Source organism: Saccopteryx leptura, chromosome 5, assembly GCF_036850995.1.
Source record: "Saccopteryx leptura isolate mSacLep1 chromosome 5, mSacLep1_pri_phased_curated, whole genome shotgun sequence".
Classification (NCBI taxonomy): domain Eukaryota; kingdom Metazoa; phylum Chordata; class Mammalia; order Chiroptera; family Emballonuridae; genus Saccopteryx; species Saccopteryx leptura.
The window spans coordinates 140,654,404-140,675,500 of NC_089507.1; the positions used below are offsets into that span (position 1 = coordinate 140,654,404).

At 44.7% G+C, this 21,097-nt stretch overlaps 1 protein-coding gene across 12 annotated transcripts in view; it reads right to left on the minus strand.

Moving 5' to 3' along the window:
- Positions 1-21,097, minus strand: part of KMT2C (lysine methyltransferase 2C) — a 228,757-nt gene that overhangs the window by 82,287 nt on the left and 125,373 nt on the right. For all 12 annotated transcript variants that reach the window (XR_010751578.1, XM_066385396.1, XM_066385386.1 and 9 more), the window contains exons 10-14: positions 10,132-10,301; positions 9,079-9,230; positions 7,143-7,256; positions 6,124-6,201; positions 3,264-3,958 (exon numbers count right to left, since the gene is read on the minus strand). Coding sequence is in view for 11 of the 12 variants with exons in the window: in XM_066385396.1 (XP_066241493.1) it covers positions 3,264-3,958; positions 6,124-6,201; positions 7,143-7,256; positions 9,079-9,230; positions 10,132-10,301 (1,209 nt within the window). In the remaining variant the exon portion in view is untranslated. The remainder of the gene's footprint in view (positions 1-3,263; positions 3,959-6,123; positions 6,202-7,142; positions 7,257-9,078; positions 9,231-10,131; positions 10,302-21,097) is intronic.

A 21,097-nucleotide genomic window follows, 5' to 3' on the forward strand; every position in this document is an offset into this window, starting at 1 on the left:
CGAAAGGTAGCCTGCTTCATGTCACACAGACAACAGTGGAAGAAGGAGGCCTTGCACCCAAGCCACTGCACCATGGAAATGTTTGTGTTGATTTTTATATCAATCATTCCTGGGAGCAGTTAATCATGGTAAAAATCGGCGTAAACAATGCAAAATACTGCTTAGAAGTCACTTTCTAAAAAGTGTACTCCTGCCTGACCAGGTGGTGGTGCAGTGGATAGAGCATCAACCTGGGATGCTGAGGACCCAGGTTTGAAACCACGAGGTCACAGGGCTTGAGCGCAGGCTCACCAGCTTGAGTGCAGGGTCGCCGACTTGAGTATGATCATAGACATGACCCCATGGTCGCTGGTTTGTAGCCCAAGGTCGCTGGCTTGAGCTCAAAAGTCGCTTAAGCAAGGGATCACTGGCTCAGCTGAAGGTACCCCCACCCACATCAAAGCACATACGAGAAAGCAATCAATCAGTGAACTAAATTGGCATAACAACAAGGTTGATGCTTCTCATCTTTTTCCCTTCCTGTCTGTCCCTCCTCTCGCTCTCTGTCATTCTCTCGTTTTTTGTTTTTTTTTAAAAAGACGACGTACTCCTGCCACTCAGCCACAAGGAGATATGCTTACTCTGTTATCTTTCTGGCCCAACCTTGGAATGTGACCTCCCAGGTGACACCAAACTGGAACAGTGAGAAGAAGCAAAAAAACAAAGACTTTGATAAAGTATAGAAACTAGCAAATAACCAACCCAGAGAGAAAACAGGGTTGGCTGCCTGGCTTGAAAGCCGTGCTTTTATTTTCTCCACACTCCACGAGGAACCTCGGGAAGAAATCCTTTGTCTCTCACCTCCTGCCTGGCTGGTTCAAGTGTGTGCCATCTTTATTACCATGAAGCCAGAGGGCTTCCTGGACCAGAAGGCGGGCCATTTTCACTCTCCCGTCAATAATCCTGGAACTGAAGTTTTCATATTTTTAAAAATGCACACTTCTAACGTAGTCAGTCCACAGCCGGACCTAGAATACTTGGTGTGAAAAGCAAATGGAAAACACTTCACTAATAATTTCCATGCAGGTAAGTGCTAAAATATATTGGGTTAAATAAAACATTAAAATGTAAAAAAAAAAAAAAATGTATCTCACCTGCTTTTTTTTTCCTTTTACTATTTTTGCAGTGGGATGATTTAAAATTTTTAAATAAGACACAGACTTGCATCTTTCTGTTGGACGGCACTGGTTAATGCCAGCTCCAGAAAGCATCCATAACCCAATCGACCACAGTCACATCAGTTTGGAGCTTTCAGATTTCCTTTCTTTCTAATTAAATTATCCCCTTGATTTCTGAGTGGGTTCTTGGAAGAGCTCATGTAGTATCAGAAAATGGTTAAGATAAACAAAGACTTGACCACTATGAAAACAGAATTTTGAGTGATGGAAATGTCCAGTTCTTTGGTTAGAACGGTAGGCATTCACTCTACTGGTCAAGACCACATAACAGGTGACATTCAACAGAATATGGAAATGCCCATGATAGTAACAATAAAAGGCCAGATAGAAACCAAAGAATCTTGCTTCTATCACAGTAACTGTTATGAAAATCCATCTCGTTCGATTGGCCCATCCCCACTGCCAAGACAATACAAAATAAATACTAAATAAAACCAAAACTGTGATACAAGAAGGAAAACCTTATATTAAATAGAGGTTCATACGATAGGATAGTGAACTTGAGGATTCCCCATACAAGGACGTGCGTGCACATTCCTGTTTGTGTCCGTTCTGACCCCAATATCTCGGAAGTGATTACACAAGTGAAAGGGCTACCCTGCTCTAGGCAGTGAATGTCCCTTCTTCACAAACAAGGCAGTGTGTCGGCAAGCTGGGGCCCATCCAGGGCAGGCTGTTTACTGCAGGACTAAAACCAAGATCGGGGGAGCGAACTGCCCACACATGCTGATGAGATCAGCTGCAAGTCAGGAAGGAGCAGTTGGACAATGACAGGGACCTACAGAGCAGGGCACCACCAGCATTGGGCGGTCGAAGGGGACACAGCAGAAACAACGGCAAACAGGAAGATATGGCTCACGTAACACACACATACACATACACACACGCAGTTTGGGGACGTAAGTCAACAGGAAAATAATCCTAATGGTTTCACAGCTAGATTTATAGAAGTCTCTAACTAAGGAGAAAAAATATTGTAAAATGTAACAGAAATATTTAGGATGTGATATCCTTAAAGAAGGTAAAGGATCTGAGCCAGAATTATATCTGAGAATCAAATATCCATGGCTAAAACTTTTTAAGAGGCAACAATTACTATATAACTATTCAAAAATGTAAAAGGGAAAAAAAACCCCAATAACAACCAAGAGTAGACTAAGGTGCAGGAAGACTGGTTTGAGAATACACGTCTCCCTGGTGTCACAGGGTCAACTGTTGTCTTAAGAGGCTAAAAAGTAGTTTAAAAAAATACATTTTATATATATATATATATATAGACTTTATGTAGAGAGGACTAATGCTCACATTAAAGTAAAATACTACTTTCATTTTTCTACTCATCTTACAATTCCAAAATTCGATGATCGAGATATTATTCCTGTAGAAAGTCAAACTTTTAGTCAGTTTAAACCATGAGACTTGGAAACTCCAAATTACTATTGTGACTCAGTGCTGGTGCGCTGTTGGATACCTGGCCGTTTCAGAAGACCCGCAGAGAGCAGGGATGCTGCAGACTGGTCTCAGGCGCAGCGTCTACGTTTTGCACGTACACTCACTCAAATCCCACTTGAGAAGACTGGACCTCACCCCGAGGGGAGAACCTACGTTACTTAAAACAATTACGGGCTCGCTTCCTCAAGACCAACAAGACATTTCTAAGATTTTCCCATAAAACCACGGATGTTAGGTCCTAGCTTGAAATGTCACAGTATAACCCAAAATTTGTCTTTTTAAAGGCTCTGCTGTTACTGTGGCATAGCACTAAAAGAATTTTTAAGTGTTTTCTCTTAGCAACTATTAACCCAATAGGTTACTCATTTTTAGGTTGCAACTGAGCTAAAATTCCAAAAGAGACCACTCGAGTTTAAGAGTCTTCATGAACAACATTAAAAAAAAAAAAAGGCCATGACACCTACATCCCCATTACACCCAAGTTCTATCTGAAGACAAAAAACACAGTCCTCCAAACTAAAGTCACACATACACCTTTAGTATTTAATACAAGCACTCTAGATCTTTTAGTTAGCATCATTAAAATCACCCTACCTGTTTGGACCGAGGTCGACCAGGAGAAAACTTTCTTTTGGTAATAGCTGGTTTACCCATGCCAATTTTTGGAGTGACTGAGAAATAGGTGGTTGGCATGATGTTCCCGACAGAGGCATTGAGCGCTGCAGGGTAGCCATGCAGCACATCGCGGGAAGGCAGGTCTGGGGGTTGGGGTGGGGAGGAAGACACGCTGGCCTTGCTTCTGTCCGCCGCCGATGGACACGGCGAGTCCACCACGGGCAGCGGTTCTGTGGATTTGTCTTGGCATGAGCCATCCTTCGCACAACTCTCAACGGCTGGAGTCGTTTTGAAGTTCATGTGGGCAGCGGACGAGGCACAATTTTCTTTCTTTTCTGTTTCTTCTGGTAGCCTTTCCACAGCCCGCTGCTCCTTAGGACAGAGAGGAGGGCCTCCCTCACACGGGGACACGAAGGTTTCCGGGGGTACAATGGCAGGCTCAGGGACTCCTTCCGGAGGCCTGGACCCTTTGGTGGGTGCCGCTGCGGCGGGCCCCTCAAACACCGCTGGAATCAGCTGTGCCAGCACCTCGCCGCTGTCCGCCACTTCCATTTTGTTCTCATGCCGACTGCGGTCAGGAATAGGTGGAGTTTTTGACGGCGCCGTTTCTCCGTCATCAACTGCGTGGGAAAGCTGATTTTCCAATTCAGGCTCCGCTCTCCCTTGAGATGATTCTATAAAGTGCGGAACATCGGTCACATTAATGTACATATAGGCATTTTTAAATTAGTCCCTACAAGTAGGCAGGTGTCAGACACGAATGCCTTACATGTGTCGCTTTGTGGCTTAAAAACAATAGGTCACAGATCAAATCAGAAAAACGGACGGAAACATCGCCTACATAGGATCCCGAGAGTGTAAGGTACAGCTGGTGAGAATACTAACCTACAGTTTCTAATATCATTCTATTATACGTATATGACAGTTCATAACTTGAGCAATTAATGCAAGTATTTAAAAATTTGTAGGGGTTGAACAGCTAAAAGAATGAGGTTCAGTGGAGGTATCTGAGGTGTCCACGGTAAAGAGTGAAGACAAGGCGAGAATGTCACGCTGTCTTGCAACAGCAGGCACCCCAGATATTAACAAAGTTCTGAAGACCCAACTGAGTAATGACCACAGACCTAAAGGACTGATTTTGCTTAGCTGTACCTGCTAACATATTCAATATATTTTTTATATATAATCCTTATTCTTCCTCATCATCTAAATACTAACTGAAGAAACTAATCTTAGCAAGCAAATAAATATAATTAGATTACCAGAAATATCTCTAGTCATCGCCTGGCAAATTTTAAACCTGGGGACTACTAGGGTGTTAGATCTTGAACCCCATCTGACTCAACAGTAAACTTAGAGGTCCAACTGACATGACCAATGCTCTTCCCAGTGCTCCCTGGAGGAACACCAGTGAAGATAAGCACTTATTTCAAATACCATCCAGGTCAGTTCAAAGTTACAATAACAGAGCCACTAATTCCCTCATGGATGCCTCATGACTAGAATCTATCCACATTCTGGGATCAGAACAGAATCTCACTTCTCATCCCTACATTACTGAATGACTCTAGTCGAGGATAAAGGAAAAACATCAAATAATAGATCTGACTGTACCTGATATATATATATATTTTTTTTAAAGAGACAGAGAGAGAGTCAAAGAGAGGGATAGACAGGGACAGACAGACAAGAATGGAGAGATGAGAAGCATCAATCATTAGTTTTTTCGTTGCGCATTGTAACACCTTAGTTGTTCATTGATTGCCTTCTCATACATGCCTTGACTGCGGGCCTTCAGCAGACGGAGTAACCCCTTGCTCAAGCCAGCAACCTTGGGCTCAAGCTGGTGAGCTTTTGCTCAAACCAGATGAGCCCTCGCTCAAGCTGGCGACCTTGGGGCCTCGAACCTGGGTTCTCTGCATCCCAGTCCGACGCTCTATCCACTGTGCCACCACCCAGTCAGGCTGTATGTACCTGATATTTTTAAAAAAACAAAAATGCATCAAGAATACTTCATATAAAGTTAAACACCCATGAAGAGTAAACACTTAAGGCAGGGGTTGGGAATCTTTTTGGCTGAGCGAGCCATGAACACCACATATTTTAAAATGTAATTCTGTGAGAGCCATACAACGACCCGTGTACATCACGCATTACCCAATAAAAATTTGGTGTTGTCCCGGGGGACAGCTGTGATTGGCTGGAGCCATGAACATGAGCAGTAGGAAATGAATGGATTGTAATAGATGAGAATGTTTTTTATTATTATTAAAGATTTGTCTGCGAGCCAGATGCAGCCATCAAAAGAGCCACATCTGGCTCACGAGCCATAGGTTCCTGACCCCTGACTTAAGGTTTAAAACCAAAGGCACCATCATTTGAGTGACTCAAATGAAAAAAACTCACCCTAATACAAAAGACAGGTGATCAATCAATCACCCTGGCAGAGAGGAGCATAGGTGGGTGACATGTGCAGACCAGAGGTCGAGTCTTTCTACTCTACTCTCTATGCTAGGCAGGAAGTACTAAGACAAAATGTAAACCCACAGTTCAATCACGGTCAGCCATGAGTCTTACACAATGATTTTAACTTGCTTAACTAACAAACGGTTGACTTGGCAGAGAACATAGCCACCTGTAGAATCCCACCACCAATTCTTTGCAAGCAAAGGACCACTTAATAAAGGATGCCGCCACCGCAACGTGTAAATAAGCACTAGGACACAACTCTTTTGGAATAATGGATTTGGGAAAGTCCATAGGCAATGACAGGAATCGGTCCGGAAACCATCAAGGCATGGTTGTAACTCCAAGTACACATCACGAACAAACCACTTACCACCAACGAGAAGACCCTGGATGTCTAGGCTTTCTGATGGGGTGGTCTTCTGCTGCTCTCCAGTGTGAACTTGGACTTCTGTAAACAACACATTTACGGAATCTCTACCAAGGAACCAAAATTTCCCCTAACTCTGCTTTCCCAACAGTACTCTGAGTCAGGTTTTCATGCTGCTGTCAATTGCCCATTTCCAATATACGCACAAAACACAATGCTACTATTTATTTCATAAGCAGGGTGTGGCGATGGGTATAAATGAAAAGACTCAGGACTCTGATTATGCATGATGATAGGAATGACTACCGATGCCTTGGTCTCGTTTTTCTTCACCTTACACATTCTTTTAAGGAATTGTTAACTATAAACTTCATCTCAAGAAAATTTAAAAAAATCTTAGAGACTTTTTATACTCGATCGATAGAACACCATTTCACACCAACTGCCGCAGACTTTCTGATGAGGCCAAGATTAAATTTAATTAAGTAGTTTTTACCCAACCTGGTCTCTCTTTCTCTCAGTAATTCAGTAATTCAGATCCTCAAGTACAGTAACAGCTACTATCAATATTGTGAAAAGCTTAATTGAAATAACTGAAATAACCCTCAACAGGACCGCTGAGACCGTCTAAAATCAACGTTTCATTATCTCAGCATGAAGCATCTCACCATCAGCAATGGGCCCTGATTCATAATTACAAGTATAACTAAAAGAGAAGGAAATAAATTACTTTGTAATGAAAATCACTGGATTCTCTAAACAGAGAGGGTATCTGCGATTAATTCTAGAGGACGGCTGAACTACAAATATAGTGGGTGTCCTTCTGCCTATTAAATTATTTCTGTCCAAGGGTATTTTACCACAAGCTCCTCTCCAAACAGTCTTCCTAAGTACTGTGTTCTATATTCTGGCTAATTTCTACCTAGGGTACACTGAAGCTTTTGCAGACATTCACAGTCACTGGATACACACATCTTCTGCAGAAAACAGACGATGTCCATAATGACAGAAAATGTTCTTACCATCTGGAACAATTCCAGGTATGGGCTCCTGACCACCGGCATCTTTGTTTATAGCTTGCTCCAGAAATACCATGGAGTCTTCCAGGCCTTCAACCTCCATTTCGTGGTTGTAATCTTAACAGAAATGTATTAATTCTTTAGCTCAGAAAGAGGTTTCCTGTTCCTTGTTAACCAAGCCAACAAGGATCACTGTGCACTACTAGTGAGGAGACTTTATCACCAAAGAAATGCCGTAAAATTCTTCATGTTCTCCTATCCTGTACTCAATATACATTTTCATCTTTAAAAACGTGGAAGGTACAATGGACTGAAAAGGTAATTTGGGCCCTGGACAGTTGGCCCAGCGTGTGGATGTCCTGGGTTCAATTTCCGGTCAGTGTACACAGGAGATGCAACCATATGCTTCTCCACCCTCCCCCTCTCCCTTCTCTATTTCCCCCCTCTCCTGCAGCCATGGCTCAATTGGTTTGAGCACATTGGCCCCAGGCGATAAGATTGGCTCAGTGAAGCCTCTACCTCAGGTGCTAAAAATAGCTCGGTTGCTGAGCAACAGAGCAGCAACCCCAGATAGGCTCATGGGAGAGTCTGTCTCTATCTCCCCACCTCACTTGGAAAAGAAGAAAAATAGTAATAATAATAAAAAGAAAGGTTATCAGCATTTTCTTGTTTAAAAAGCACATTCCACAACCGTATACTGATGGCTACCTGGAATTAAAATAGGAGTCATCAGGCTGCATCTACAGGTATTGATCGACTTACGACCTATGCAACTTATGACCATTCGACTTTACAACCACAATCGCTAGCCACGACTGCTCCACGTCTGGCAGAGCAAGTGTTGCCCAGCTGGGCATACAACAGTGCTGGCCAATAAAATGTTGCGTACATGTTTATATATTTTGATATGTTTTGCAATTGGGAAAATGTTTCCTATGGTATTTTTTACACCTGTATTTTGTATTTTTGTATGTACCTGTATTTTGTAATTTTGTATGTCTTACAAATATTAAACCAGTTGTACTGGTAATGCAGTGTTTTACTTAAACCTGATGAATGTAAAAATAAGAAACAAAATGGTGTAGAGATGATACAAATGGCATAAAATGAACAAAGAAAATTATGATATATAACAATGAAAGAAAATTATGATAAAATATGACTTAAAGATTTTTATAACATCATTTTGCAGTACTGTACATATAGCCTACTCAACTTACGACCAAATCATGTTATGACCAGTCTGTCGGAACCAATCGTGGTCGTAAGTCGAGCACTAGCTGTGCTTAAGCCCCTCACAGATAACGACACAGGAGCTTTTATACAGAAGCCACCACTTGTACTGATGGGAAGGCAGAGCAGTGTGGTGGGGTCTGCTGCTTTCCCACCTGAGCATCATCATGTTGATACCCCACTGTACCCAGCTACAAATACCTGTGCAGAAGTATGGGCTCTGGAGGGGAACATTAACATTTAAAAAGGGCATGATGGCCTCGGCTGAGTGGCTCAGTGGATAAAACATCATCCCCATATGCCAAGGTCATGGGTTTGACCCCCGTTCAGAGCACACATGAGATACAGACAATGAGTGCACTAAATGGAAAAAGTTGATGCTTCTCTCTCTCCCTCCCTCTCTCTCTCTCTCCCTCAAAACAGTTGGAAAAATATTTTTAAAAACATTATAAAACTAAAACTTGTTTCAAGTGAAAGAACCCAGATTCTGAAGTGCAAACTGGGTCATACTGCCAGATACGGAGGGACCTGCGTGGCTCGCACGAGGAGCGAGGACCCAAGGAGCACAGCAGGGAGGAAACCAGGTAAGATGCCGGCCATCTGGTTCCGAGGGGCCCAGGAAATAAAAAAGAAGATGGAGTCCGGCCCCTAGGACTCCCCCATCATGACTAAGTAGTGACCTGGTGACTGGCGGGCACCAGTATACCTGCGCCAACTTCAGCCATCTCCACGCCATCCTCTGGCTGCAGCGCGTCCATCTCAGCGGCCATGTGTTTGCAGTACGTGCAGATGTACTCCTCTTTGAACTGCAGGTCTAGTTCGTGATCCGGCGGTCTGTCACATTCTAAGTGAACCCACCTGCAGCGACACAGCGTCTTAAGTAAACTCTTCCGATTGAAAAGTCAAGTCCATCAGAAAGGGCAAGGAGACGCCACTGCAGAGAAGCCAGCTAAATGAGGGTTGAGGACAACAAAAGGGAGGTTCCTGACATGGTCCGGCCACCGGGGAAGGTATAGACAAGGAACTGGCGCTTCCCGATGTCATCAGAGGTGACGACCTACTTTTACTTCCGCAGCCTCACACCATTTCCTCTCTAGTTTCCATCCTCTTAAAGCTCACGACTGGCCCTGGCCGGTTGGCTCAGTGGTAGAGCATCGGCCTAGCGTGCGGAGGACCCGGGTTCGATTCCCGGCCAGGGCACACAGGAGAAGCGCCCATTTGCTTCTCCACCCCTCCGCTGCGCTTTCCTCTCTGTCTCTCTCTTCCCCTCCCACAGCCAAGGCTCCATTGGAGCAAAGATGGCCCGGGCGCTGGGGATGGCTCTGTGGCCTCTGCCTCAGGCGCTAGAGTGGCTCTGGTCGCAACATGGCGACGCCCAGGATGGGCAGAGCATCGCCCCCTGGTGGGCAGAGCTTCGCCCCTGGTGGGCGTGCCGGGTGGATCCCGGTCAGGCGCATGCGGGAGTCTGTCAGACTGTCTCTCCCTGTTTCCAGCTTCAGAAAAATGAAAAAAATAAAAAATAAAAAGAAAGCTCACGACTGGTCTGCTCTGATTATTTTGCCCATTCCCTTCCTTACGCCTTTTGGATTTATGAAAAGTTAATTTAATTCTTCCCTATAGCAACACTCAGTCCTAAAAGGAACCAGAGTGGGGGGGTGGGGGTGGAAGGGAGTGTGAGGCTCAGAGCACAGAAACGTGTCAGAGAATGATCAGAGGAGCTGCCGCAACAAGGAAATGGGGGCAGGACTTGCCTCCTTACCTTTTGCACATAATACAATGAAGCATGTCCTTCTGCAGCTCTGAACTGTAGCACTTCCCACAGAAAGGACACAAATTATCCTGTTGCTGGTAACAATTGTCACACACCAGGCAGTTGTGGTGCCACTGGGCACTAGACCGGGTGCCACACTCTACACAGATCCTGCAGCTCTGCACACCAGGAAAACAGAGACAAAACCAGTGTGTTATGCACGTGCACTGCGGTTCCAGCGCAAACGTTTTTGAAATCTTAAAAACACCCATAGATCCTGTAGTAGATCATACATCAGAAGCTTTTCATTTTCATGATACTACTTTAGGGTATATGTTTTTTTGAAGAAGGCACTTTGTTTCTGAACACCTGATATGACATCCCTCACACAATAGGCACTAACACCTCCAAGAAAAAGCAAATAGGGGATACAAGCATCCAAGAAAAACATCAACAGGAAGATGAAAATCCAAAACAGCAGCACCCGCTCAAACTTCAAAACAGAAACAGGCTCCAGGATCAGAAAGTAGCTCAATGTGCAGTACAGGTCTCCTCAACCCCCATGGCAGAGAGCAGAATGGTGTCCCTAGGGCAGTGGTCCCAAGCCTTTTTTGGGTCATGGACCAGTTTAATGTCAGAAAATATTTTCATGGACCAGCCTTTAGGGTGGGACGGATAAATGTATCACGTGACCGAGACAAGCGTCAGGAGTGAGTCTTAGACAAATGTAACAGAGAGAATCTGGTCATTTTTAAAAAATAAAACATCGTTCAGACTTAAATATAAATGGAACAAAAATAATGTAAGTTATTTATTCTTTCTCTGAGGATCGGTACCAAATGGCCCACGGACCGATAGCAGTCCGCGGCCCAGGGGTTGGGGACCACTGCCCTAGAGGGTACATCACTTGCTGAGGGTTGCTTAGAGACCAATGACAATAATTCACACTAAAGAAATACTGGTCTCCCACTCCCACTCCAAATGACTTGGTGTCTACAATTGCAAACCTCACCAATAGTGGCTTCTCCTATCTGAAGAACGGAATGGCTTTATTTTTTCAAAACAGAGCCTTTTATGAAGGTGTGAGGCTTGCCCGAGGCCAACCAAAACCTTCTTCTGTGCCTAGCGGATAGCCTGATGGAAAATCCTGGGCGCAGGACTGACGAATGGGTGGGTGGGTGGGGGGGGCCTCTCACCACCCACTCAACTTTCCCATCTGAAATATTGACAAACAGGACTGGATCTTTTTGAGCCACTAAGCTGATGTGAGCAAGCGCTTGCCAACAAACAAAAGCTAGCCTGAGCCATAAATCTGCTAGTCTTACAGATGTAACAGGAATGTACTCATGGTAATACAAACATCCCGCATAACATTACAAATGGACCCCAACAGAAAATCGGGAAAATAATAACCCCATCCAACTCGAGTTTTATACAAGTGCAAGGATGGTTAAATATTAGAAAAATCTATTGATACAATTTAACATAATCTTCGGTCCAAGGAGAATAAATAATTTCAATAGATGCTGGAAGTGTTGGGGGGAGGGGGAATATAAACCCATTCCTAATTTAAAAACTCTTGAGAAAACAAAACCAGATGAGTATTTCCTTACTGGAGTATGTGAACACACCTCAACTCTTTTTCTTTAACGGGGGACCCCAGAGGCATTCCCACTAAGGTCAGGGAGGAGGCAAGGACCTCGACTCTACTTAACGTGGTTCCGAAGTCAATGTAAACATTGAAACAAGATAAAAACACAGCAAATGGGTAAGGAAAGAAGAAACAAGACTGTATTTATAGATGTCAAGATAGTATACATTGATACTCCTCCAGGACTGATCATCAACTCAATAAAAAGAATAAAGCAGCAAGACAGAACACAAGGCAATGAAAAGTCAATAGAATTCATGTCCCCAAATAATAACCTGTTAAAACAGTGGTCCCCAATCCCCGGGCCGCGGACGATACTGGTCCGCAGAGAAAGAATAAATAACTTACATTATTTCCGTTTTATTTATATTTAAGTCTGAACGATGTTTTATTTTTAAAAAATGATCTCCCTTCCTCTCTGTCTCTCTCTTCCCCTCCTGCAGCCAAGGCTCCACTGGAGCAAAGTTGGCCCGGGCGCTGGGAATGGCTCTATGGCTTCTGCCTCAGGTGCTAGAATGGCTCTGGTTGCAACAGAGCAAAGCCCCAGATGGGTAGAGCATCGCCCCCTGGTGGGCATGCCGGGTGGATCCCGGTCGGGCGCATGCGGGAGTCTGTCTGACTGCCTCCCCGTTTCCAACTTCAGAAAAATACAACAACAACAACAACAAAATGACCAGATGCCCTGTTACACCCATCTTGTCTCTGTCAGGTGATACCTTTATACGTCTCACCCTAAAGGCCGGTCTGTGAAAATATTTTCTGACATTAAACCAGTCCGTAGCCCAAAAAAGGTTGGGGACCACTGTGTTAAAAGGTATAATGAATGAGGAAATCCCTTTTATAAAACAAAATAAGCCTGACCGGGCTGTGGCGCAGTGGATAGTGGGTTGGACTGGGATGCGGAGGACCCAGGTCCAAGACCCCAAAGTCACCAGCTTGAGCGAGGGCTCATCTGGTTTGAGCAAAAGCTCACCAGCTTGAGCGCAAGGTCACTGGCTTGAGCAAGGGGTTACTCTGTCTGCTGAAGGCCTGCGGTCAAGGCACATATGAGAAAGCAATCAATGAACAACTAAGGTGTTGCAATGTGCAACGAAAAACTAATGATTGATGCTTCTCATCTCTCTCCATTCCTGTCTGTCTGTCGCTGTCTGTCTCTCTCTCTGCCTCTCTCTCTGTCTCTGTAAAAAAAATAATAAAAAATAAATAAATAATAAAAATTAAAAAGAACAAACAAAATAAATAAATAAAATCTTTATGGATGTATGTAAGAAATGCCTAAGACGGCCCTGGCCGGTTAGCTCAGTGGTAGAGCGTCGGCCTGGCGTGCGGAAGTACTGGGTTCGATTCCCGGCCAGGGCACACAGGAGAGGCGCCCATCTGCCTCTCTACCCCTCCCCCTCTCCTTCTTCTCTGTCTCTCTCTTCCCCTCCTGCAGCCGAAGCTCCACTGGAGCAAAAGATGGCCCGGGTGATGGGGATGGCTCCTTGGCCTCCGCCCCAGGCGCTAGAGTGGCTCTGGTCGCGACAGAGCTACGCCCTGGATGGGCAGAGCATCGCCCCCTGGTGGGCATGCCGAGTGGATCCCGGTCGGGCGCATGTGGGAGTCTGACTGCCTCCCCGTTTCCAGCTTCAGAAAAGTACAAAAAAAAAAAAAAAAAAAGGAATGCCTAAGACATATACAAAGAAAAGCACAGAACACTCTTAGAAGAAGACAGGGAACTAGATTGGATCAGATGGCAAAGATATGCCTTGCTTTTAGTTAGGACATCTTAAAGATCATGGAGAGATGTCCTTTCTCCCTCTAAATCAATTAATAAATTTGAAGCGATCCCAATAAAAAACTCCAGTGAGGTTTTTTCACTGAGTTAGGTAAGTGGACCCTAGGACCCATAAGGGAAAAAACAAACACAAGACAGGTAGGAAAAACTGGGAGATGAGAAAGCTCTGGTGGGTGACACCCATTCCACCCCACCCCCCTCAGCAAAGCTGCGATCACTGACACATCACGGTGTTGCTTCATACACACAGAGACAAATCCATGGAAGAGACACGAAATTCCAGAAACTCGCCCAACCAAATCTTAAAACTCCAGCCTGGGAATCTCAGTCTTCATAGAGACTGGTTCATAGACAACTGGAGAGAAATAGCAAATCAGAAAAAAATAACAAGACCCCTCAACCCATACAGAGGCAGCAGAGCTCCCAATGGACTACAGCAAAAACTTAAAAATAACATGCAAAAATGTACAAGAAAATAAACTTCTTTGTTGCAAAAAAACATAACATAAGCAAAGTCAAACAGGAAATGGCTAAATGGAAGAACATATTTGCATCATAGAACACCGGTCAAGACCTTATACAGTACTCTCAATTGAGAAAGAACCCTTACATGGGGAACGGGCGAAAGTATAAAAAAATCAAAATCGTCAAGAGCAATAGGCAGGCAACACACACAGACCAGACAACTCACAAGAGTTCAAAATTACCCTCCCAGGCATCAAAAAAAGGGACTAACTTCCCTCAGAAGAGAAATGAAGAAGATGCTACCCTGAGATACCTTTTTTTTTTTACCATAAAATGAGCAAATATTCAAAAGTTGACTGTGACCCACTTACTGGCAAGGATACAGGTGACATGGCGGTGAGGTGAGCCACCACAAACCCCTGGAAGAGGGCACCTGAAGCTCTCTAACCACCTACATGGGCAATTGCCCTGAGCCCCTCAGCCCACTTCCAGGACTGGTCCTCAACAGCCTTTCTTTACAGTTTCAAAAAACCCTGTGCACAGAGTTACCTGATGTAAAATATGGAAACCACCTAAGTATATTGGAGTATAAGCCACTGGCTGAATAAACAACAATGCAGATAAGAAATGGGGGTGGGGGGGAAGGGAGATGGGAATCTCTTCTGAACTGACATGAAGTGACTTGTAGATTTTTTTTTCAAGTGAAAAAAAGCACCATGCAAAAGAGGGACAAACAGGCTACCTTCAAGGTCAAGGGGAAAATAACCTATCTGCTTATCATTATAAAACAGAACAGCAAGGAAAGACCAGAAAGCAAGATCACCGCCTACAAGGGCCAAAGTGGCAGAAGTCCCACGGGAGGGTGTGACAATTCTGGGCAGAACTTTTTAAGTGACTCAACTTTGGAAAGCATGTTAATAAGCTATATATTTTTTAAAATGCAATCAATAAGAAAAGGGGAATAAGAGCTACATCACTGAGCAAGCTGAAGGTTTGTCTGTTGCACTGGGCAGCGGAGCACATGTGTCCCTATTGTTGGGACCCAGGATTCTTGTTCCAGAAGAAGGAACCTGCAAGAACAGGAGAAGGCGGCCTGACCTGTGGTGGCGCAGTGGATAAAGCGTCGACCTGGAAATGCTGAGGTCGCCGGTTCGAAACCCTGGGCTTGCCTGGTCAAGGCACATATGGGAGTTGATGCTTCCTGCTCCTCCCCCCTTTCTCTCTCTCTGTCTGTCTCTCTCTCCCTCTCTGTCTCTCTCTGTCTCTCTCTCTGTCTCTCTCTCCCTTTCTCTTTCCTCTCTAAAATGAATAAATAAAAAATTAAAAAAAAAAAAGAACAGGAGAAGGCAAAAACCTCTGTGGGAGGGGTCAGAGCTGGAGGTATGGGTGCAAAATCATTACGGCGATTTCTGTGTGCACACATGTCTGCGTAAATGCACACACATGCATGCGTCTCCTGCCCCATCCGCTGAACGGGCTAAGAAACAAACACCTGTTGCCAAGAGCACACCTAGGGCCCACTCTCCACTGAAGGCACCTGACCATGGAGAGGACCTATTCCAGGGCCTGGGAGTAAGATGAGCCTGAGCCTCCTGTTGGCCAAGATGGAATGAAGTGCTTAAATCAAGGGGGAGGGCCTGCCCCAGGACACAGGAATCAGACTGAAGAGGCCACCAAGGGGAAAGAGGGGACCACCTGAGCACAGATGAATCAGCTACAGTAATGAATTCAAATTTACAGCCAACAGGTAAAAAAAGGGGGGGGAGGGCATCCTAAAATCCTGGAGGAAATTTAGAAGAGGAGAAAGGTATCTGCATGGTCTTAGAGGGCCCCCTCCCACACTGCTGTACTGGACACAGGGAGACAGGGAAATGGTGGAGAAATCTGACAGCAGATCAATCAGACCTCCAGAGCTGACCTCACCCGTGAGGAGGAACGGGCATGAGGTGCCCCCAGCCACGGTCCCTGAGGGCGGGTGTTCGTTGCTTCTGCTGTATTTTGCTCAAGAATGTGTAACTCTACCTAACTGTGAGGAAATGTCAGACAAGGACAAAATGAAAAAAGTTCTATTGGGGGGGATGGGAGATGAGGTATGTGGGGGAGGATGCTAGTCTTCAAAAACAGCATAATCCAATAATAAAAATGTTAATAGCCTGACCAGGCGGTGGCGCAGTGGGTAGAGTGTCAGACAGGGATGCGGAGGACCCAGGTTCAAGACCTTGAGGTCACCAGCTTGAGCGCGGGCTCATCTGGTTTGAGCAAAAGCTCACTAGCTTGGACCCAAGGTCGCTGGCTCGAGCAAGGGGTCACTCTGTCTGCTGAAGGCCTGCGGTCAAGGCACATATGAGAAAGCAATCAATGAACAACTAAAGTGTCGCAACAAAAAACTGATGATTGATGCTTCTCATCTTTCTCTGTTCCTGTCTGTCCCCATCTATCCCTCTCTCTGACTCACTGTCTCTATAAAAAAAAATAATAATAATAAAAGAGCTTAGATAATTTCCAGATGAAAGGACACATGACATTAAATGGAATGCCTTAAGATAGACCAGAGCTTGGCCCCTACACCGGAAGGGAGACAAGGCCACATGGGACCTTAGACCAAGTGACAAAATTGAAATACATATGGTAGACTGGAAGAAAAGACTACATCACTGTAAACATATGGAGTAGGTAACAAGGCTATGATTCTTTAAGAACATCCTCATTACTAGAAAATACACACAAGTATTTAGGGGTCATAAGAGCACAGTGTATGCAAATTACCCTCAAATGGTTCAGCCAAAAAATATGGGGGGGGTAGGGAAAAAGGACAAAGGCAGGGTACTGGAATCCCGGTAATAGGTGAACGGCATATGGGTATTTTTTTTTTTTTCGGCGTATGGGTATTTTTATTTTTCCAACTTTTAAAGTCTGAAATTATTTTCAAATATACTTTTTCTTTTTTTAATGCGTAACATACCAACACATAAGCATTCTTGAGAGAGAAATAGGGAACAGAAACTGAGCTGGCAATGACTGGTCTACAGCCAAGTTCCTGAAAAGCACCCCCTCCCAGTCTTCAGCTTCCACCCCAGGGTTGGGCACCTACTGGGCCTTCAAGTGTTCAATAAATGAGCCAATTTAATGGTGGAGGAAGAGGCCCCTTCTTCTCCCTGCCGACTCTCTGGGCTCTTGGGGACTCATTTTAAGCATCATGCTGGGCACTCTATAATGCATCCTCTCACTAAACCCAACACCCCTGTGACCTAAGTGCTATGAACCTTCTCTGCATGGGGAACACTGAGTCAGGAAGAGTCAAATAACTGCCCAGGAACCTGTACTTCATAACTGGAAATGCTGAGATTGGATGCCACAACCTGATCTTTCAACCACGTTATGATTAACTCCACAGAACAGAACGAACAACAAAACAAACAGAAACCGTTTAAGTATCCAATCCGATTTTCAGCAGTATGATCCAGGATCTGTCACTAGGAAAGAGAACAGCGGGACAACAGAGAGGAAATCAGTGAGAGAGCAGGGTGAAGGGAAGTCCCAGAACAACTTTGAGAAAATAAACCCGGAATTCTGAAAATCTGTCTCGATATCACAGGAAACGCGACAAAGATAGTGAATTAAGAGTCTGAAGCAAAAGTATCTAGATGTTACTAAACAGTATTAAGGAGAATGCAAAGACAGTGAGTATTTGGGGGGGGGGGGGAGAGTCAAAGTTGACCACACTTCTCTAGACTGTTTCACGGGCTTGACTGCAGATGGACCGTGGTGGACGTGTTCAGACCACGCTAATGAGTGGAGGGCCCTGGCTGCATTCTGGAAGCAAGTCCAAAGAAATGATCAAAAATGAAGCCCCAAAAGCTTTTAAATAGGAAAAAGAAAAGGCTTATAATCAGGTAAACTTCAAAAAAGAGAGAAAAAAGAAAAAACGTTCTTCTGTGATAAGCTGGAAAAACTCAAGGAAGGGAGAAGACCATTTCCCGAGAATAAAGAAAATTTGTAACAGAACTCGACCAAACCGAGTTCTTGTGACGGCAACAGTATCTGTCCTGATAAAACACTTTCAGAAAATTCACAGCTCTTATTTAAGGAGAGAATAGCCAGGCTGTCAAAAGAATAGGGGGTGAAATGAAATTGAAATTTAGGGAGAATATATATATATGTATATATGGAGAGGGCACAAGAAAAGAGGGGTTAAACTAACCAAGACAAAGAGAGGAGAAAGAAAAGAATCTCATCTTTCCGTTTTCAATGGAAGTGAGGGGAGGAATAAAAATGACACTTTCCACATTTATAACTTCCCGTTCAAACAGTAAGAGCCTAACTTGTAAATCATTGCAGGAAACAAAGAACGGAAGAAAAACAGAAAGGAGAGCAAAAGAAGGACGTCTGTCTTAGAAACAGCCAAGCATTTTCTCCATCATCATCATGAACTTCAGAAACTTAGGTTCCCTGAAACCTTTCAGAAGATACATTTAAAATGACATGGAAGGATCCAAAATTTAAAAAAAAAAAAAAAAAAAAGACGTGAAAAACTCATTCAACTGGTGAAGGAAAACCCCCGTGTGGCCGTATTGTCAAGCAAAGCAAAATATCTGGTTAAGAATAACAGTATCATGCAGGATTAAAGAGAGTTTTACACATTGATAAAAGGCTCAATATACTTATACTTAGTAACAATGGTCTTAGCTACTTGCTCAGCAACAGCTACAAAATAAGTTTTTCTTTTTAAAAATAAAAATATAAGGAGAAATTGATACGAAAAAGCATAGTAGACAATTTTATCTACGTTCTTGTATGCTGTCCAATCAGCTAGTCAAAAAATGAATGAATGAATAAATGAGGGCTTTCACAAAATAAAATAAAAAAAACACAAATACCACACCTTTAAAAGCTACTATAGTAAGTATCAAAACAGTTGCTAAAAAAGAAAACCATACCGGTTCAACAATCTGATTAAATACGAGTAAAGCAGAAATTAATACGGTTTTAGCACAACCTAAAAATATATATAATTTAAAGTGATTATGTCAAATGTACATCACTAATAGGGTTAAACTGTAACAAATGTGGGGACAGACAAAACTATAATCAAAGGTAAATGTCTAGTCTTAAAATATCCTTTTTCCTCGAAAAGTGAAGAAAATAAATTACGAGGAGAGAATGGCGCGTACACACCCATTCTGTCACCAGCTTCTCCTCGGCCCGATGACCCAGCTAGGGGAGAAGAGACCGCACGACCACATCCTGCAGACGCTGAGACTCCCGAACTGCTGACCTGTGGCCGTAGCTCAGACCCTTATCAGACCTCAGCCCCCTCCTGGGGGCGGGGGGGGGGGGGAGTGACCCGGAGGAGGCCCCACCCTGGGGCTGCCTCGAACTGAGGGAGGCGCCTCCAGGCCCAAGCACCAACCTTCACCTGGCGCAGGGGCGGGGCGTAGGGGCTCCCCAGCTCTGTGCCTCCTCCCTCCGCACCCAGGAGCCTCCGAGGGGGCTCGCCCGGCTTGCTCAGGGCACTCCTTCCCCAGGACGAACGACCCCTACCCCTACCCGTACCTCTTGGACCAGCACCTGGCTACCTCCCTGGGGCCACCATTCCTTTCCAGCTCCAGGAAGAGCCTCCAGCTGGAAGGCGCCATGTCGCTGCCTGGGGGCCCAGCAGCCCGGGAGCCTCCGCCTGGAAGCTGCCCCGTGCCTTCAATCCAGGGACCACCTGGTTCGCCACCCAGCCGCCGCACTGGCGCGGGAGAAACCAACAGGCGACCCACCCCGCGGCAACTAGAAGGGTCGGGGCAGGGACCCCGGAAGCGCGCATTTGCGCCCACGGGGCAGTAGGGGCAGTGATGTGAGGCCGCAGGGAGACCACAGGTAGGCACTCCGCGCAGGCTAGGTGTTTCCCAGGGAATGCTCACCTAAAGTAGTTCATTTGTATACAATGTAACTGGTCTGCCCCAGGTAATGCAATGCAGATGTAGTACCTGTATTTACATCTGTTTATCACTGTTAGTCCCACTGGCTGTCAGAGACCTTAGGGAACAGGGTAAAACCCGTGGTGAACAGCAGGGAATGTCCTGCGGGCACTGGACACGCCCGGAGAGCCTCAGCAGAAGGTCCAGAGCCAGCAGAGAACTCCAGCTCCATTCCCACCATGTGGCCACCACACAGAGAGCGCACCAGTTACTCCTAATGGGGAACTGCTGTTCCGTATTTTAACAATAGCGGGGTAGGTACCCCAGTAGTTCCTAGTAGATTTCAGTTGAGCCAGGATGGTGCCCCTGTAAGCAAAGCTTCCCGGGGTCACCAGGGAGGGACACTTCCCTACATCATGTTCAAGGGCTGCTGACTCCGTTCAGAAGTCCCATCCCTCTGAACTGGGAAAAGTGGTCATGGCAGTTATCAATACTACTTGATGCAAGTTCCTCCACAAAGGGCACTTTCTGTATCAGCACAATCAAAGCCAAAACAAAAATAATAACAACAACAAAAAAAACGTAACACCCAGTACCAGCCGAACCTGAGAAAATACATACCTTCCTACTAAACCCAGACTTGGCAACTGATTTTCAAGACAAAGCTATGCATAATGAATAAATGAATATTTGCTTTATAAGTCCTAATTTTTTTTTTTTTTTTTTTTTACAGAGACAGAGAGAGAGTGAGAGAGAGGGATAGACAGGGACAGACAGACAGGAACAGTCCTATTTAATTTTAAAGTCAGTGTAATTACTGTACAAATATTGATCGACTTACAACCTATGCAACTTACAACCATTCGACTTTACAACCACAATTGCTAGCCACGACTGCTCCACGTCTGGCAGCACATGCGTTCCCCAGCTGGGCGTACGACAGTGCGGACCAGCTTCTGGCAGCACTATCATCTCCGCATGCACCATTTCAACTGTTATCCCAGACTCGGTACAGCAATTTGTGTTTTGTGTCTTGGATATTTTTCATCAAACCCCTCCCAAGATGTCTACCAAAAGGAAATTGTCTTTGCAAATATTAAACCAGTTGTACTGGTAATGCAGTGTTTTACTTAAACCTGACAAATGTAAAAATAAGAAACAAAATGGTGCCTGACC